This window comes from Lissotriton vulgaris, chromosome 4_1, assembly GCF_964263255.1.
Source record: "Lissotriton vulgaris chromosome 4_1, aLisVul1.2, whole genome shotgun sequence".
Lineage (NCBI taxonomy): Eukaryota > Metazoa > Chordata > Amphibia > Caudata > Salamandridae > Lissotriton > Lissotriton vulgaris.
The window spans coordinates 1304072337-1304092963 of NC_141691.1; the positions used below are offsets into that span (position 1 = coordinate 1304072337).

Sequence of the window (20627 nt, forward strand, 5' to 3'; positions counted from 1 at the left end):
TTGGTGGTGGTGAGATGGTGGTCCTTGAACAGTGAACATGCTTGTTGTACTTCAATACTTTATAAATGAAAGCATGCCATATTTTAGCAGTGGGTTTTGAGTGCACTGAGCCGGGACGTAGAGAATAACGTCTTGCGTGTTAGTTTTGCTGTTTAACACCATGTATGATTGGACTCAACCTCCAGTCTGTTTGAGTGCACACCAAGATGATCCGCGGGGAGCATCTATTTTTGTTACCTTTACTACAACATCCAGTGTTGTTTCATCTTCCAAGCCTCTGGGTTGCCCTCGGGACACTGCTGCTTCTTCACCTCAGGGGCACCAAGGGAATTGGAGCGCTTTAACTGGCTGCACAAACCAGCCGTGCTGCCAAATGTTAGTGCAATTGTCAGGCTGGTGAACTGCAGCAATATTTTGTTTTCCCAAACAGTGACACATGCTCAACTTTCTTTCTTCTAGTTGTACTGAGAAAGAAGACTTAACTTGTAATCATTGGGCTGTGTTTGTGACAAGCCTTAAAACAGCTTACATTTTGATACCTCATTAAACTATTCCGTTAGGAATGTTAGACAAGTAGTTCGGGCTTTTATGCAGCTCATTATGCTTATGAATTTCTGATGTAGAAGCCATGCCTGTTTGTTGAAGAGCCCTCACTGAGATTTACTTCTCATTATCTTGCAAGACGGTCTTTGGAACCTCTGCGAATTATGGTTTGGTACTAGTGTTGCAATACAACAGAGCGTGCAAGAGTACTAAAACTCAAGTGATATGTTTGTTGCTTAGTTGCACTTGCATTCATTGCGAATAGTTTCCCTTCTAAACTCTACATTTTTCATCTCCCAGAAGGTTTCAAATGAAGGGTTCGCATGATGTGGTATGGTGAGCCGGGTCTAGATTGGCTGATTTGCCATTAGGGCTTTTTCTCAGGAGCAGCCTTCTCCACTGTGGAGCAGAGTTAAACTTTTACCTGAGCTCTGTTTGGTTTTCTATGGGACCCTGAGCGGGCCCGCACTTGAACTTTTTCTGCCCCAAGTGAAGTAATGTTTTCCTGTTTGCCCCTCAGTCGCCATCGGGCATCTGTTTCTACTTATGCTGCCCTCTCGGATATTAACGATTTACGCTGCTGGGTAGTGCTACCTTGATCTGGATGATCTGGGAGCCGCTCGTACTGAGGTCCTTACCAGTGTTTACACGCAGCCAGCTTTGCGCTACAGGAGTAGCTTTCATCTGTCCATCGTCATTTCAGAGGGAGGAGGAGACCTTTGCGAGGCCGCAGAGGAGGCGAGAGGCGCGGCCCCGGGACTGCGAGGAACAGCGTCAAGTCCATCAGCTGTTTCCTCTTCCCGCGTGAGCCGCGCCCCCTCCCAGTGCCCGCCCCCATCACAGCCTTCATAACCTCTCGCGGCCCCCGCTGCGCGGGAGCCGCTCGTACTGAGGTCCTTACCAGTGTTTACACGCAGCCAGCTTTGCGCTACAGGAGTAGCTTTCATCTGTCCATCGTCATTTCAGAGGGAGGAGGAGACCTTCGCGAGGCCGCAGAGGAGGCGAGAGGCGCGGCCCCGGGACTGCGAGGAACAGCGTCAAGTCCATCAGCTGTTTCCTCTTCCCGCGTGAGCCGCGCCCCCTCCCAGTGCCCGCCCCCATCACAGCCTTCATAACCTCTCGCGGCCCCCGCTGTGCGGGAGCCGCTCGTACTGAGGTCCTTACCAGTGTTTACACGCAGCCAGCTTTGCGCTACAGGAGTAGCTTTCATCTGTCCATCGTCATTTCAGAGGGAGGAGGAGACCTTTGCGAGGCCGCAGAGGAGGCGAGAGGCGCGGCCCCGGGACTGCGAGGAACAGCGTCAAGTCCATCAGCTGTTTCCTCTTCCCGCGTGAGCCGCGCCCCCTCCCAGTGCCCGCCCCCATCACAGCCTTCATAACCTCTCGCGGCCCCCGCTGTGCGGGAGCCGCTCGTACTGAGGTCCTTACCAGTGTTTACACGCAGCCAGCTTTGCGCTACAGGAGTAGCTTTCATCTGTCCATCGTCATTTCAGAGGGAGGAGGAGACCTTCGCGAGGCCGCAGAGGAGGCGAGAGGCGCGGCCCCGGGACTGCGAGGAACAGCGTCAAGTCCATCAGCTGTTTCCTCTTCCCGCGTGAGCCGCGCCCCCTCCCAGTGCCACGCCCCCTTTCACTCCATACCGATTTAAACGAAGCCAGCAACGCGCATCGCGGGACGCGCGCGGGACGTAGCCCGGGGCGAAGCCCGGGCAAAGGGCGGGCCCGTTTAAGCCTGGGCAAGTCTGGTCTGGGCCAACCCATTTACATCCCCACATACACACCGCTATCCATATTGCAACTTGTTCCAGGTTAGATCATAATACCTACAAATACATCTGTGCTGTAGAGCCATCATGACAACCAGGGCAATGAGAAATAAAACAGCACAAGGAGCGGGTCCCATAATTGGGCCGATTGACCAATTCATTAATAAAGCAAATGACGCGATCAATCAGGGGATAGTGCTCCTAGAGAGACGCGTCTCCCAGGACCTCGCAGCAGCACGTAGATCCTCAATGGGCCTCTTGGCCCTAGCTAAAACACCCACTCAACAGGAAACAAATGTCCCACTATTGCGCGAAACTCGTGCTGAACTTCACACCATACCAACAAGTGTTGACCTATCTGTCACCCATTTATCACTTGGAGAAGATACCCTGGACGATCTTGAAAAAACACCAACTTTGGTGATTAGTCCCACCCAAACAACCCAAATTCCCCTGCTAACCCTGACTGGGTCACAATCCTTAACCCAGTCCCCATTTCTAGTAGCAGTTCCTCCAACAATAATTGACAAGGAGATAAGGGAGGGTCCTTTTCTTAATCAAGATAGTACAAGACCAACAGTCAAGAACAAGATCAAGCAAAAAAATATACCAAGGCGCACAAGGTCCAAAAAGACGCCCCGCAATAACTACCGGAATAACGCAAGCCACTTATCATCGGCCAACGCGGACGACCCCTCTGTTTCAGCTGTACCGTCTGATGACGACCACAGGGGTCATGGCGCTACCAACTCAAACTACCTTGAGCTTAACTCACAAGTACTAGATATAATTAAGGACCTCATAAAAACTCAATTAACACCAATAGAGCGAACCCTAAACAACATCGAAAAACAGATGGCAAGACTAATCAACAATACTAGTCATCTTACACCACCCACTACCACCTTAGCTTCTTTGGCTCCCACGACTGCTACCCATTTTAAGACAGCCACAGTCAAGAAACCTATACCGACGCCAATAACTCTCCCGAAACAAAATCCCCAAAGCAACAGTACAACCGCTGCAAACAAACCTTCCACCCCCAATACTACATCACTTACTACTAACATAAACACCCAATCAGCCAACCTACAACCGGCGAGCACCCGTATACCATCTCAGAAAGGATCACAGAAAACAACACAGAAACCCACACAACACAATCAGTCTAACGTTAAACCTCAGCAACCAAAGACACCATACGAACAACCATATAAGTCTAGACAGATACCGGCACGCATCACCCTTCCACCTGAATGCGGAGCTTACGTCCTTGTATTGGTAAACGTCCCAACACTTAAACAAGAACAGAGTGAAACAACATCATCCCTGAAAAACAAGGTACTCCATTGGTTAAGCCTGAATTGTAATTTTCCAATAGAATGTGCAGGGGAAATTTCCCATACGCAAAGAGTAGGCTGGATAGGCCCCTTACGTAAAAAATTCGAGGGGGATTGTGTAGCTATCACTTTCAGAAACCCCCAGTGGGCCGAAAAGACACTAGCTAAGGCACCACCACCCTCTACATGGGAATTCAACACAACCCTTCTCCCACTAGGTTATTTCTATAGGCACTTACTAAATACTACCACCAACATTCCGCCTGCCCCTATGAATCCTTTCGCAGAAAGACCCTACCCTACTTCCTCTTACCCTCCCATCTCCTACCAGAACTCTAAGTTCCTTTACCCAACAGGCTCGGTACAGTGGCATCAGAGCCAAACGCCCATACCGCCACCCACCCATCCTTATCTCTCTGAAACCCCCCATCAAGAGAATGGAGATAATCGATGGAGACAACCACTTCCCCCGTTAGCTACTCCTTTCAACATTCCAACATATAACAGATTTAATGCCTTTTCTGGCTTAGACCTTAACGATTGACTTCCCAATTCCTATACCACCAGGGAACCCTCACAATCACCTAAAACGGACCCAACTCCATCACCTAATTCATATCCTATCCTTTTAACAACTCCAACGCACCTGCCTCTTTCTCCTACTAATCCCGAGTGTTCAAAAATCAATCACGAAGTCATCACAACTGTAATAGCGACCCAAACTAATCAGGAAACCATTGAACGGAGGGCTAACATAGCCAATCCTGTTAACTCTATCTCAGATACTTTCCAGATTCATTTTACTTTCTGGAACATCGCAGGTCTTTCCGCAAAGAAGACTGACCCCGATTTCCTGAGCCAGATCAATTTGAGCGGTTGCATCTGTCTTCAGGAGACGTGGGCCATAAGGCCTATACACATACTAGGCTTTAAAACTTTTTGGTCACCTGCGACGAAATCAACCTCCGGCAGAAATAGCGGAGGCTTAGTTACCTACATCAAAAATACCCTTCCTGTGGATGAGATAATCCCCATAAGATTAGACACAAATTTTCAGATCATAGCGGTAAAGGTCACCAAACAAAGACTATACTTTATTACAAACTTTTATAACAACCTCTCTAACTCCGATATGAGCACGCTACTCCCAGAGATCTCCGCAATAATACAAGAGCAACGAACTAATCACATCAAAAAGACGTGCACAACAATCTGGGGCGGAGATTTTAATCTACATCTATGCAGCAATAGTGATAACAACAAATGCGGTATAAGTGACGAGGCTGATACAAACCTTACGCATTTTACACATTCTAATGGGGGGGAAATAATGAATTAAATCATGGCTGAATTAGAACTAAGTTTCGCTAACGAAATAAAGAAGCCACCCGTTCAATTCCAGCCCACATTCAACGGAAGAGGTCTAATAAGCATAATTGATTTCATACGGATCTCATCACCCATAGGATTTACCGTAGAAGATTTTAAGGTCCCTAGCAATCCTCTAAGTGACCACTTTCCCATTACTATGGTTCTTGCTGAAACAATAACGAACAAACCATATGACATTCTGACCGCTCTAAATCAAAGTGATCTAGAACTAGGCTCTTTGAATGGCTTTACATTGAAGTGGGGTAATATTGACAAAGAAATAACAACAAAAAAAATAGTCACAAATAACCAAACGGATATTATAAACTGCTTGGACCCCACCACCCACCCTAGCGAAATTATAGTAAGCTTCCTGTCAATTACAACAACCATACAAAAAGAACTAACCAAAAAGCACAAACAAAGGCCCCAACCAAAGAAAGGATGGTTTGATTCAGCATGCACCAAAGCATCTACGTGCCTAAAGGAAGCTTTGAATAGTGATCACAGGGACAGAGTCGAAATCATCATACTCAGAAAGGAGTATACAGCCGCCTTAAAGAATAGGAAAAAGGAAGTAAAAGCTGAACTATGGTCAAAATTGATCCAAAGCTCGGAACTAAACAACAGTGCCTTGTTCTGGCAGATAGTTCGTTCACCTTTCCTAACAGAGAAAGTCAACTCTCCATCAATTGATGTAGCCATAAGTCAACATGAATGGGTGAGCCATTTTACTAAAGTCTTCGCGAAAGATCCGACTGAAGACACAGACCAGCTTGAACTTCTGCCACACATTGCCTATCCGTTAAATCTCCACTTTTCCCACGAAGAGGTCCAAAAAGCTCTAAAATCCTCAAAATCAGCCAAAGCACCAGGCCCGGACGGCGTTCCGGTTGACGTTTTTAAACACTTCCCAGATCTTTGGACCCCGTTACTAACCAACGTCCTGAATGCTACCATCGAAGTAGGCATTCTGGAGTCTTGGAAAACATCAACGTTGGTACCTATCTTTAAGAAAGGAGATCGAAATAGTCCAACATGCTACAGGCCGATCTCCCTCCTGGACTCACTAGGTAAAATGGCAGGACGAATACTCCTTGACCGCCTCCAGGAGTGGGCCACCGACCACAAAATTATTTCAGACCTACAATATGGCTTCCGGGAGGGACTAGGAACAGTTGATCAGGCCCTAAACCTGTCCCTACTGGCGAGCAAATATCTGGATGCCAAAGGGTCCTCATTCCATATGGCATATGTTGATCTTTCAATTTTGGAAAAGGTGATGGACAGAGTTTCTGAATGATGCAGAATACTCCTACCCAGTCAAGAGATCAGGGCTTGATCCATCACCGTTTTTTAGCTCACTGCACCATCCCAGCTTCAGAACCTGGCTATATGCAAATTAGTCTGTTCCTGTCCCAGTGCATGATGGGAACAGGGCAAACCAAATTACCAAGCCAATTCTTATACTGGGAAGGAGACAAGCTACCGGGGACCGGTTTCTGGCATTTCAGCCTCGTCGGCCCGGCTTGCTTGAATCCTGATGGTGCAATGAGCTAGGGACTCACGTCTGAGTATACCCTCCCACACATAGTGTGGATAAAAATCAATTTTGGAAAAGGTGATGGACAGAGTTTCTGAATGATGCAGAATACTCCTACCCAGTCAAGAGATCAGGGCTTGATCCATCACCGTTTTTTAGCTCACTGCACCATCCCAGCTTCAGAACCTGGCTATATGCAAATTAGTCTGTTCCTGTCCCAGTGCATGATGGGAACAGGGCAAACCAAACTACCAAGCCAATTCTTATACTGGGAAGGAGACAAGCTACCGGGGACCGGTTTCTGGCATTTCAGCCTCGTCGGCCCGGCTTGCTTGAATCCTGATGGTGCAATGAGCTAGGGACTCACGTCTGAGTATACCCTCCCACACATAGTGTGGATAAAAATCAATTTTGGAAAAGGTGTTGATCTTTCCGCAGCATTTGATTGCGTGGCACACTCAACGCTGTGGATTACAATCTTGAAACTGGGTGTTCCTATGCCAATTGTGGATTTCCTTCGTGAACTATATACAGGTACCACAGGCAGGGTAAGATTCGGGACAATGGGTGAGCTCACTAACTCCTTTAGGGTGGAAAAGGGGGTCAGGCAGGGGTGCGTATTGGCCCCCTTCCTATTCACCCTCTATACGAATGGCTTAGAGGCTGCCATGCTACAAGGCAGCAAGGACCTCCCGCTAACAGCACGTCGGCAGATACCAGCACTCTTATATGCCGACGATGTTGTTATTTTAGCAAGAACACCAAACGAACTACAAATGGCCTTGAACAGATACTGTGATTTTATGGCAAGTTTAAACCTGAAACTAAACGCAAAAAAAACGTACACTATGCATGCAGGGGAGAAAAGAAATGCAAGATATAGGAAGCTAATGGTGCAGGGCGAACACTTGGATAGGACTAAAACCTATCCCTATTTAGGGATCGTCATTGACGAAAAATTCAAATGGACCCCAGCTATTAACGCAAGAAAACTGGTTTTCCTCCGAGAGACATCTTCGCTAAAAATCTTCTCGCAGAGATTGGGGCAGAGGCGAATTAAAGAACTAGTGCAAATATATAATGCAAAATGTGTAAGCACTGCAACATATGGAGCGGGGATCTGGGGTTTTATAAATGTGGACTCAATACAAACAATAGAGAACTCTTTCCTTAGATATTTGCTGGTGGTGCCTAAAACCTGTTCCACCTATGCCTGCCACCTTGAGCTGGGCATTGATTACATCACAGACATTATAAAATTGCAACCAATAATGCTGTGGCGCAGAATATGGGCTACCGAGCAATGCCATTTGACTAGGACGATTATTCAAGACATTTTAACGCTGGACCACTCTAAGAAGATCAAATGGCTGTCATATGTCAAAGCGTTATTAACAGATCTTGGATACAGGAAGTACTTTGACCACCCATCGCTGATAGAGGAAATCCCAAAAAAGAACTTAAAAAGGGAGTGTTTAACTCATCTACGTCAGCTACGCTTACTATCCGAGGTCCATAAGCCATCAGTCCAACACTCCTTGCTAGTCCAGACTGTGTTCTCTGCTGAACCCTACCTGAATTTTAAAATAACACAGTTTGAAAGAATGCTGCTTACCCGCTTTAGACTCGACCTGTTCCATTTATTAGTTGCATTTCCTGAGCAAAATGTCAGGACATCTACCGCCTCTATGTGCCCTTGTGATTTGGTGTCCCCACAATCAACGATACATACAATGCTATTCTGCAAATTCTTTACTGAGCCCCGGAAACGCTGGATACTCCCTATTTTGAAGTTCTGGGGTTTTCGTCAATGTCGCCCAGCGTATCTGGCACTACAGTACCTTGAAAATGAAAATTATGCCAAAGCGATTGTATCTTACCTTAAATTTTGCATACGCCATCGCACAAATTTATAAATTCGAACGACATCGCTCTTTCATATTAACGAAGGGACTGAGATAACAGAAAATCTGTATGTCATCGCATATGTGGTAAAAATTTGCGCTAACGAAACTGAGATGCACTTGTCACTTTTATGCATTCTTTTAAACAAAATGTATACACAACAACTTTTTAACTTTTTCTGATAAAATTGTAATTGTGTTTTTTTTCTATCTGAACTTTTATGGTGTTTTTATAAAACTACCGAATAAAGTTGATATTGAATTGAATTGAATTGATCTGGATGTGGCCATTTTCTGAGTGGTGGTTCCTCAGATAACCCTTAAGAATGCCGGCTTTAGTACAAGGCAGCTAAACTGGCCATCTATCGAATAGCTCTGTTTGCATCAAGCAAACGGTATTCTTCGTGCAGGGCAAACCTTTCTTAATATGCGATTTGTAATGTGTATATTTTTCCCACCTCCTGTTAAAACAATTTCCTTAAACTGATCTGTGGAGAATAACGTTTCTGTAACTGTGGTGTAACATTGGTGTACATTGGTTAAATCTGCAATCAGGTCGATGAGCAGCTGCAAGGAACGGTCAGAGGCGATGTGTCTGTGTCGATCTGAAAGGTTGTAGGCGATGTGTTTGTTCAGAGTCGCACAGTTCGTGTATGCTTCATTGTTGAACCCCTGGTGATGAAGGCAATGCGTTGTTGAGTTTTGCTGTCGGTGCTGTGAAATCCTTGAAGCAATGATGCATCTGCATAAAAGGGAATGCGTTGGTTTCGACTGACGCAAAGTTGACGATGCATCGGTTTAGAAGAGAAATAGCTGCAGGACCCATTTCAAGGCTCTGGACTGGATTGGCAACTCTTGGCAGGGCAGGACTAAGTTGCCAGAGCCCAACAGCTGAAGACCGGTAGTAGGAAGTCTTTGATGTCCCGGAGACTTGAGAACAGGAGGCAAGTCAGCAAGCCCTTGGAGTCACTTAAGTTTTTGATGTGTAGAGATGTAGTTCCAGACCTTCTCACTCCCAGGCAAGAGGTCAACAGACAGCAGTTTGACCCAGCCAAGCAGTGGCAGTCCCTCCTGGCAGCACAGACGTCCTTCTTCCTTGGCAGAGTATCCTGAGGTCCTGAAATCTTCTGAAGTCATGGTGTCAGAGGTCCTGTACTTATACTCAGTTTTGGCTTTGAAGTGGGAGGAGACTTTAGAGAGAGGCCTTTGAAGTTCAAAAGGTCCATTACTGCCCTGGCGCCAGACTCCCCACAGGGGAGTATGCAGCTCTTTATGTGGGTACAGGCACAGCCCTATTCAGGTGCAAGTGTTGGTTCTTCCTGCCCAGGATAGCTCATCGGGATGTGGATGGACCATCGGGCACACCTTAGCTCCCTCTGCGTGTGATTTGTCTAGAGGGAATTCACAAAGCCCAGCCCTCGCCCAGCTGCCACCCACCCCAGATGTGTATTCCGAGACCGGCAGAGGTACAGAATAGTTAAAATAAGAAAATGCCAACTTTCTAAGTGGCTTTTTTAGACTGACAAATGAAAATCTGGCGTTACCATACATTGTGAGTCCAGAGACACCAAACTTGAAATATCAATATTTTCCCAATTGAAAATTACATTTAAAAAAATGTAATAAGGTAATCCAATGTTAACATATGGGAGAGAGGCCTTGAATTTGTTTTTCACATATGAAAGTGTTTTTCACTACCAGGACATGTAAAACTGCAAAGTTCATGTCCAACCTTTTAAATATACTGAACCTGTCCTTGGAGCTGGCCTGGGCCTACTTTAAGGGTTACTTACATGTATTAAAAAGGAAGGTTTGGGCCTAGCAAGAGGGTTATCTTGCTGGCTCGAAATGGCAGTTTAAATGCTCACACAGGCTCTGCAAAGGTAGGCATGAGAGAAGTTTAAAGGGGGGCACAATCGGTGCTGCAGGCCCACTTGTAGCATTTACTTTACAGGCCATGGGCACATTTATGCACTTTACTAGGGACTTGCATATCAATCAAATATGCCAATTGTGGATACACCAATCATACCATGTTTTAGGGAGAGCGTGAACATGACCTTTTGCACTGGTTAGCATTAGTAAAGTGCCCAGAGTCCTAGAGCCCAAAAATCTGCACAAAAAAAAAGCGAGGAGGAAGGCCAAATGTTTGGGGGTGACACTGCAGAAACGGCCAGGTCCAACATCACTAAGAGGTCAAGATGAACATAGTACTTCTGGTCAATGCCTCACTGCTGTGCTGCCAAGAGTACAATGTTTTAAGTCACACCTGAGACCGCGCATATGCAGTTTCTCACAACAATCTGTTTCTTTTTTTTTGTAAATGCAAAAAAACTAAAAAGAGATTTTAGCCCACCTATTATTCAACATTGTTTAGCTTTACTGTCCCTATTATTTTATTTCTTTTGATTGATGATATGTGTGCCAGTTACATTTATTTCGCATTGTGTTGACGTTTGCATTCTCCTCATGTCAGTTATGTGAAGGCAGGATTTCTGAACTGTTACTTGTGAGGGTCCTATCGAATTTTATTAGGAGGATGCTCAATAGTCTGAGTATAGGCAACTTCTTTGGTCCTAGAAATATTGCACCTCTTTCAACATCCTTGCTCCGTGTTTGACTGTTCCATATGCTTTTGATTTGAATACCATTTTCTAAGTATTAAGGGAGGGAACCGGATGTAAGTAGTTTCAGCAACTTGGTGAACATGTGTTTTTAGGACTTGTGCCTCTCCATCCTCAGTTTACCATGGAGATGTGTTTTTATGGTACTTAATGCATTTTATTTGGGTCCTTATGTTGAGATTACAAGGTGAGAGGCGATTCACACTAGCAGTTCAGACTAGTATATGGGGATCCAAGATGTGTGATTTAGAAATAATTGCACAATTAATCATTATAGTCTCATGGTATCTTAAGGGCCACCATCTTAACATTACCTTCTTCTAATGCGTACAGTTGGGTCATGAACAATGATTCTGTGTTCTTTCTTCACACAGGGGGTTTATTTTTCTAGTTTTTACCAACAATATGGAGTACATGTGAAGTGCTTCACATGGATGCAGTAGAACCGTATACCAGTCGGCAAATCATTTGATACAATCCTTTTTTTGTATTTTGCACAGTTTGTGAAAGAGCAAATGCCCTGGTACAGTCTGAAACGCTTGCAGCCTGGATCAATGGGGAAGGCTTCCCAAGTACAACTCGGATTAGTCCCCAGGGACACATGTTTGACTTAATTTGGCAAATGACTGCCTGCTCAAAAGTAATTTTAGGATACCTTTATACCTTGATATTTGCATCAACAGAGTTGCAACAACGATCATGAAGCTTGTGTTAGGATGAAGAATGAACCGTATACCAGTCGGCAAATAATTTGATACAATCCTTTTTTTGTATTTTGCAGGCATTGCTTCAGAATTTGGAGTTCGAGGTTTTCCAACTATAAAGCTGTAAGTAAAGCTGCCCATTCTCTCAATTCATTTGTCTAGAACAACATATGGACAACCATGCAAGTAAATCCAGGGCTACCACTCTTACTCCCATCAAACAAATATCTGCGACAAACAAATTTGAGTGCTTACTGCATGTGAAGGGCCTACTTGTCACCGCTTTCAGCGAAATAGTTAGAAAATCACTAGAAATTGTAGTTGGACTGATACCCTTCACATTGAAAAGAGCGATATTTTTTTCAAGTGTGTGGGTCCAGTGCAAAACACTAATCTACGTATTATCTTTGGACCTTCATGTGCAGTCTTAGGGGTGTATGTAAAAAGGCTAAGAATTTGAGAAATGATCAACTGTTTTTTTAATTATATAAAAGCAGACCCATAACGCTCTGTGGTCTGATTTTTAAGAAGTGAAAAATGAACAGGTAAACTGTGGATAATTTCAGAGCAAACAGCAATTGACATTGGTCAGAGGCTGTTAGAAGGTTTGTAGCCAGATATTGTCATTATTATGTGATGTTTTGATAGCTAGCTTTAATAGAGTGCTTTGACACTTGTAGGTGCATTTAAGAAGGTCAAACTGAATAATAAAGCCAACACAAAAAAATGGATTATAAACTGGCGATGGTAGACTTTTGAATCCTGAGCAAAACTTTTTCCCCGATCTGAATCCACCACCCAGATAATATATTCTAAGCAAACCTTTCAAACAGACATCCTTGGAACGGAGCATTAACGCTTCATCTGAATCCAGTGCAAATCTATTCTTTTCATGTTTTGGGAAACTTTCCCTTTTAAATATCTTGATGATTCACAATGCCTGCCTTGTGCCGTTTAAAGATAATAATAATAATGAAATATTATATCTTATATGATATAACACTAACCTTTGACCTGTTCAATTTGAAGGTTAAAAGGAGAATTGGCATACAACTACAGAGGACCGAGAACAAAAGATGATATAATTGAGTTTGCAAACAGAGTAGCAGGGTAAGTTGTCAATTGCCATTGTTTTTAAACCAGCTAATTCATTTATAAGTTAATGTAATGTACTGACAGCAATAATGTATGCAATTTTGTATTGAATTCAAATTGTTTAATTGTTTTTTGAAAAAAGGCCTTGACTTTCAAATACCGTAAGCGTTTGAATTGTACGGTGCAAACAATGTTGTGAGTTTCATAGATTGACCGCTTGCCCTCAGTATGGAATTCTGTTCTTATTTGCTGAAAGACCACTTCCTTTCACTGTGTGAATGAATGAATGCACATAACATAACGTTTATATTTGTAAAGTCTATGTTCATCTCTTGTGGCATTTTGGTGCGGATCAGCCAATCTCTCAAGAACGTGGGAAAGAGGTACAAGTTAATTCCATCCTCCAATTGTTACTTAAAAACAACAAGGATTAGCAAAGCCTTTGGGTCTCGCGTATGTGAAAGCTACTGGCTTTGTCAATATCTTTTAGCCATGTTGTACACCAGCATGGCTGCTGTTTAGCGTGGCTAAAAGTTAGTGGGGTTTTAAAAATGGAATTCCTGGTTGGTTGAGGTATACCTCAACCAACCAGGAATCCACCTCCCAGGCAAGGTAGGCACCAATACTCCTATTTAGGGTAAGTTAAGTACACACTAAAAGATCATCTCGGCTCACCCTCTGGTATCTTGACAGAAAGCAGTCAGACTCATCAAAAGAGGCAATGTGTAAAGTATTTGTGCAACAATAACACACAGTAGCCCATTGAATACACCACAAAAGGCTCTGCGCAGGTTTACAAACATAGATTATTATATTTTAAACAAAACGACCAAAAATTAAATTTATAGAAGTTAAGATATTGCATTTTAAGGGAATAAATGTAGTCAAGCGCTTAGAAGCAAGTACGCTAAAAAGGTTACTTAAGGTCACTCTGGGCAAGGCCAAAGGCCAAGTTCGGGATGGACTGTTGGAAGCGCAGGCTGGCTACAGGACCCAAGCAGGACCTGGTGAACAAAGTATCTTTCTTGTTCGCAAGCAATGAGATGCGTCTATCTTCTCCTTGCAGTGTAGGTGATGCATCAGTTCCGAAGACGTGTGCTGGATTTGAGAGGTGATCAGCGATGCGCGTGTTCCGATTCACGCAGTCTCGTTGATCCGTCTCAGTTCAGCTTTGCGGTCGGGACCTTGGATCGTAGCTGCGTCGTCATCTAAAATGGTTCCCTTGTTCCAAAGATGACCGCTCTTCCTGCTGGGCCACATCTCTGTTCTAGCTGATGGCCGATGGTCCCATGTAGTAAGATTGATGGCGTGAAGTTGTTCCAGGCCAATGTCAAATAGTTTCTGAATCTTGCCCCTGGCTCTGTATCACTTGAGAAAGACTAGATTGCCTCAGATCTTTGTGGAAGAACAGATCGTGAGATTGAGGAACAAAAACTACAAATGAGTGACCTATTTCGGCCACTGGGTATAGGTACATACCAAGCAGATTGTTGGTTTACCTCGGTAGTCCTTTAAGCATACTTTGTGTGGGTTGTACCCCCTGAGATGCTGGCACAGGGCCAGCGTAGTCCCAGAAGGAGCCAGTACATGACATTGTATAACCTGTATTAGATTAGGTTCACCCGTAGTCCACAGATTAACCCATACTGATAAAAGTCTAAAGTGCTTTCCTCCTGCCTTTTAAAGGGGAATTTTCTACACAGGATTGGGGTGGAGCACTAAAGGAAACCTCTGGATACATCTTTCCTTACATTCCTCACTTTATGAATAATCCTTAAAGGTTTTGGACCGGTCCTGATAACGTTTCCCAAGTAATCTCTCTCTAGCGCTGCCACTTTCTTAAAGTGTGTCCTCCTAAAATTTTTTGGTTTAAACCCTGTTGCAGATGCCACAGAAATCTGTCCTTGTTGGACCCTCGTAACATTTGTAAGTGGTATATGGGATTGGAATACAATGCTGTGGCCTTTCACTGCCACTTAGCGCGGGAAGACCACCCAGGAGCGTTTGGCCAGGCCATGTAGGGCGATATCATAACTTTCTTTCTCATCTCCAGTTAAGTCCACTGTCTGAAAATGATCTCTCAAAAAAACATCTCATAAGAAAGCACAAAAAGCGCCATAGGGAAGGGACGCAAACTGTCTGCTATTGGGACTGCTATGAATCTAGACTCTGTTCTTTGGTTCCAGACCAGTAAGCACAATCCTTTGTGGTTTGCCACACTGCACTGCATCTCTACAGCCAGAAGAATTTGAAGTCTGCCAAGACACTGTCCCTCATTCTTTAAATGCAGATGCCATCCACTGTGGCCACTAAGATGCTTACTGCAAAGTCGTCAAAGTGGGAGAAAACTAGATGTGTTGTGAAAGGGAACTTGAAGAAAAACTTATATGATTTTCCTTTGGCAGGGCATGTCCCGATGGATCAAATATTCTTTTGTGTTATGTGGCTGTTTGGCTCTGACTTTCTGCCCATGGAAATGCCTTGCTAAGAAAATAGCCACACAGATGATGATGATTTGGAAGCTCATAACCCCTTTCCAAAATATAAAACTGATGCTGGCTTGTATCTGGCTTTAACAAATGGGGGTGGCCTGGACACGTCACCAGAAGGAGACCTCACTCCTCTGGCCTCCTTCCTAGCGGACAAGGTTTCAGCTTCATTTCATGCCAAAGTTGTCTCAGAAGAAATGTTTTCCAGAGACCAGTCCTAACATTTGATCTAATGTCTTGCAGTCCTTTTAGTCAGTGGTGGTGTTATTGCTTTAATTTACCAGGCCTCTTCTGGATCCTCCCATCGCTGCATTTGGAGAAACTTTTACCAGGGCAGTGGTCCACAAGCACCTAGCCAGACTCCATAGGTGAGCCAAACGTTTGTACTCTTATCCTTCCTTAGAACATCTGGTAGTCCCATCTTTTGTGAAGCAAAACACAAATATCTTAGGTCAAATGATCTTGACTATGGGCCACCAAGTCTTTACATCTGGTAGCCTTGCGCTTCACACTGCAATTGTGACCTGTATTCTGGCCTGATATATTCACACTTTGTGGGAGCTAGGAAAGCTTACATTAATGATCTTATCAGATCACAAAAGGCGGCATTTATTGTTATGGTCAGTGGTGGCTTGGATGCCTGTAAACAGGTATTGAAGTGCAGTCCGGATTCTAAGGACACCATAGCTTGATCCATGGGTGGAACTCCTCCCTGGAATGCTTAAAAAACAACAAAGGTACGGATCTCTGTGGCAATTCCATCAGTGGTGTAGGGAGTTAAGAGCCTATTCCAGGGCAGTCCAGGCAGAGGCAATTTTCCCCACCACTCCTGGCACTCCAGCAACTACTGTTGCTTTATTGTTCAAGGTTGACCTAGGTAATTTCAGCAGCATATACAGGTCAGTGCCACTCTTTGCTGGGCCTGTTGCCTTCAAATTACTCTAACCCCCCACCCACCCACTCTTCATTACCACTGTCCTCCGCAGAGGGTACGTGTTTCCCATTATTACACCTGCTAGAAGACGGTTATGACTGTTCGCTGGGTTATCCAGCTAATCTGCAGGGGCTATGCCCTTCTATTTCTGTCCCTCCCTTCAGACTGTCCTCCTTCCATCAGGACATGCTTTCCGGCACACAGATTTTGGAGACAGTAGTTCTTGCCCGCAGAGGATTCCTCTCTGGGCTCTGGCGCCCATCCGGGAAACATGACCGAGAGAGGCTTTTGGTCCACATCTAAGCAGTCTCTGCACATAAGTTCTGGAGCTGCCGGTGGTTCACATGAGGGTGTTGTCCATGTTCTGAGGGTGGAAAATTGCTTCTGCCAGACATTACCTCATTCTATTATACCAACAGAGAGGAAACCATAGTATCCTAAGGAAGTGATTGGCTTGGGGCCGTGGAGGCAGTGATGGGATATTTTTCATGTTGTGGCTCATCTTGCAGGCGCTTTCTTGTAAGAGCGGAAGCTCTCAATCATCTTTTGTGAAAGGACAACGGGCGGTAAATTCACCCCAGAGTGACGGCGCTGATCATCTCCAGATTAATGTTTCCATAAGTGAATCACTTTACTACTGCCCAAAGTATTTTCAGTTTTTCAGAGCGATTCATGTGAAGGCCTTCCTGAAGCGGATGCTCGCTGCTTACAGGTGGCTATAATCTACCACTGCCCTTGGCCTTATTTGTCTCTGCCAATTGATTCTGAATTACGTCTTTCCAATCCCACGTACTGATTGACACTCTTGCTCAGCTTGTCATTTTTGTCCTGGTGTTGACCCGCCCAAACCTTTGGATCGAAACACTGGCACCTCCGAAAATTGGAATAAAACTCTCATATTGTCAGTTTATTGGGATTTCTAACTAGTATTTTTAAAACATTGTGTTTTTCCTTTTGTTGTTTCTTGTCCATTTTAAACACCCCTTGTACAGTTTTCTTCTTTATTCACTGTCTGATCACTTGAACACGTAACACTGATTACATTGGAATGTTATTAATTTTGTATCAAATATATGTAATTATTTTGCTAAAAAGTGGGCCTCCTACTAGTTTTTATGATAATTCATGCTAGAGTTTATTTTGAAAACCTTTCATTGGATATTTATAAATCTTAGTGGATTGTTGATCACAGTTTGTGAAAGAGCAAATGCCCTGGTACAGTCTGAAACGCTTGCAGCCTGGATCAATGGGGAAGGCTCCCCAAGTACAACTCAGATTAGTCCCCAGGGACACATGTTTGACTTAATTTGGCAAATGACTGCCGGCTCAAAATTAGTTTTAGGATACCTTTATGCCTTGATATTTTCATCAACAGAGTTGCAACGACAATCCTGAAGCTTGTGTTAGGATGAAGAATGAGCTTGTGACTTGTATATTTACATCAACACCACTGTCATCAGGGCCGTTCCCATGGAGTGCCGCCTTTATGCGTTTTTTGGCAAGGTACTCAGTTGCCCCTTGGTCTTTATTGCTGCAGCTCCAAAATGTTCATTGGCCGGGGCATTCAATTCTTTCGCACTAGAGATGTTGCTTATCCACCAGACCTACATCTCTGCACCCAACACTACTGCACAATACAGTGAAACTCATTAGACTCCTGCAGGGTTCACTGTTGAGAGCCATTTGAGCAGCAAGGACTTGAAAAAACCCCTTTTGTATACAGTACCGTGGTTTTGAATATACGCTGTTTGAGTTCTTCGCGCATGTGTGGATGACTATGACTTTAATGTATAAACTTCAACCAAGAGTCTCCAGCTAGCAACTCCACATGCTTTATGGGAGCAAGATTAGTTGGGTACCTAAAAAAGATGGTGCGGAGTGCCCTCAGCTTAACAGTAAGAGATCGCAAGGTACCTGGTGTAGGAGAGGTACACCATCATGGAGGTGGGCTGTTGCATGAAGATAACCTTTTTTCTGTAAAGGCCGATTGATATAACTCAATTTTTAAGCTTTGGTCTTCTTGAAAGCTGTATCCCAGTATCTTTTTTGTGTACATTGTTTTGTATTGATTTTCAGCCATGCGTACGAAGTAGCTGGTATTTTCACATTGGTTACCCAGTTTAATTCATTTAAAAAAAGCAGACCGCCACGTCCCGCCCTCCCACTCACAGCAGGTGGTTTAACGAACAGCCAGAGGCAAGGCTCACAGATTTAAAAGGATTTATTACTGTGATTATGTGGATAAGATGCAGTGAAAAGGGAACACTTTGCTTACAGCATTCAGAAAGAAACGAACAAGTACCATGTCTACCACTGGTATCTGGAATTTCATTAACTGCTGGTTTTACACTTCTGACCCTTAATTACGTTCATGCCGATTTCCTACGGTGTCTGATCGGCTCATTTGCAAAATACTTTGAGACAGATATCCTCAGAGGCTTTGGTCTCCCAGCTGTTCCCATCCTCGGTAATATAAAGCGTTCATGATGCAACGCAAGGCTTCTATTACTGTGTTATCAGAGGCCTTAATGATGCAATGTTTGTATTTCTAATCCTTGCGTTTTAATTTTCTAAAATAACCTAATTTGTTTAGTGTAGACATATAAAAGTGTCTTTAAAAGCAGATGAACACAAATGTCTTTGCTTGGTTGTTAGATGTAGTGCTTTCACAAATGGCCATGAACTAAACCCTTCACCCGTGATTTGCGTGTGGATTCAAGTTGCTTAACTGACCCTCTTGTGTATATTCCTGCTAAATTAGTCTTTACCCGGAGTTTGGCGCGAATCTGCCAGTTTATGTTCGCACACCAGTATGGAGGCATACAGTATTTGAGTGCACAATTACTAACAGACTTACACGATTTAGATGGATGTGGAATTTAGTGTTCCACAGTTAGTGATCTACAAAAAGTAATAGTCGTGAAAATCAAGGTTACGGCAATAGAACAGCAAGAGCTAAGGAAACAATGCTTCGGTAATTCACTTAGGCAGTGCCGGAGACAACACTCCCAGAGAAGACTCGTAATGTAAAAGAACAAACGTCCTTGTTAAAATGGCTATCTAGCCACAAAATGTTAATACTTCATGTACCTGCTTCCTGGGGGTGGTTGTCATAGTTGCTCATGGGGCTGTGACTTTTTCACAAGGGAACTCTTCAAATTAGAATGAGAGGAAATAGAAGCAACAGCTGCACACGTCTGTGCTTTGGTGCTGGCAGTGAGCACATCTTGTTGCTTCCTCCACATCTTCCATGTACGCCCGGTGGCTTCTGATGGATGCTATGGCACATTTCTCGCCTTGAGAATAATCCACAGGCACCAGACTGGATCCATGAACTTTCAAACAGTTCTCATGTGTGCCATGAGGTGGCATTTTGCGGCTCCACTCTATAGCCATTCTGCTCCCGAAGTGACAAGCAGAATCTCACTTAAGTGCAAACCAAGAACTGTGGATCAGCTCTTTTCTTTCCACATCTTCAGATGCAGATCTGGAGCTTCTCCATGGTCTTTGGCCATATTTCTTGACACAATTTCATCCAGTGTGCAAAGGAAATGTCTCCCCTTAAAACCTCGGTGTTCAAACTGTACTGGGATTGCCAGAAGCAGATGTCTTCGATGGACCCTTACAAAGTCTGCTTGTGGTGCCTTAGGTTGAACCACGACTCTAAGGCCTGTGGTGACTGCACTCAATGAATCTGAAGGCTTTGCAGAAACACAAAGCCAAACTCTACATTGCCAAACACTGCTTCGTGACGGGCGAAGTCTAAATGAATGTCCTATTCAAAAGTTATTCCTGCAGCAGATTCACGCCATGGTCAAAGTTTTCTGGTAAATGGAAGAAGAAACGCAAAAAGTCCATGCAGAAAATGCCATTCTTGAACTTCTGAGAGGACACATGGGCATCAACGTGTCTCCTGGTTTCGCTGCAGATCTCCATCAGTGCTGATTTAGAGTCTAGCTCCGAGGTGGCCTGAGTTTCCAGGTCTGTCTGTGACATCTCAGCAAGCAAATACCTTCAGCAAGTCTATGCTGTCAATATTTATTATTATTATTTTTTCTTCTTTTTTTTTTAATTTAAATCTATTAATTTTTTTGTGTACATTACAGACTCCCATTGATGAACCATTGGGCCGTAACTGTTTGCCTGGGCCTCTGCAAGTTGGTCCACATCCAGCAGCGTCTGTGCGTCTTGGACCATACTGGGTTCAGCACTGACTCCAGTGCCACCTCTGGCATCATCCCTGCACCAGTCTTGCTCACATTAACAGCAATGCTGATTCATGTTTTGCCGGATGAGGTTAAACATCCGTTTGTGGT

The 20627-nt window shown here is 44.1% G+C and overlaps 1 protein-coding gene across 1 annotated transcript in view; it reads left to right on the plus strand.

Annotated features, from left to right (window-relative positions):
- The window catches only part of TMX3 (thioredoxin related transmembrane protein 3), a 234054-nt gene that overhangs the window by 60710 nt on the left and 152717 nt on the right, over positions 1–20627 (plus strand). The window contains exons 5-6 of the mRNA XM_086965544.1: positions 11871–11916; positions 12823–12903. Coding sequence (XP_086821670.1) covers positions 11871–11916; positions 12823–12903 — 127 coding nt within the window. The remainder of the gene's footprint in view (positions 1–11870; positions 11917–12822; positions 12904–20627) is intronic.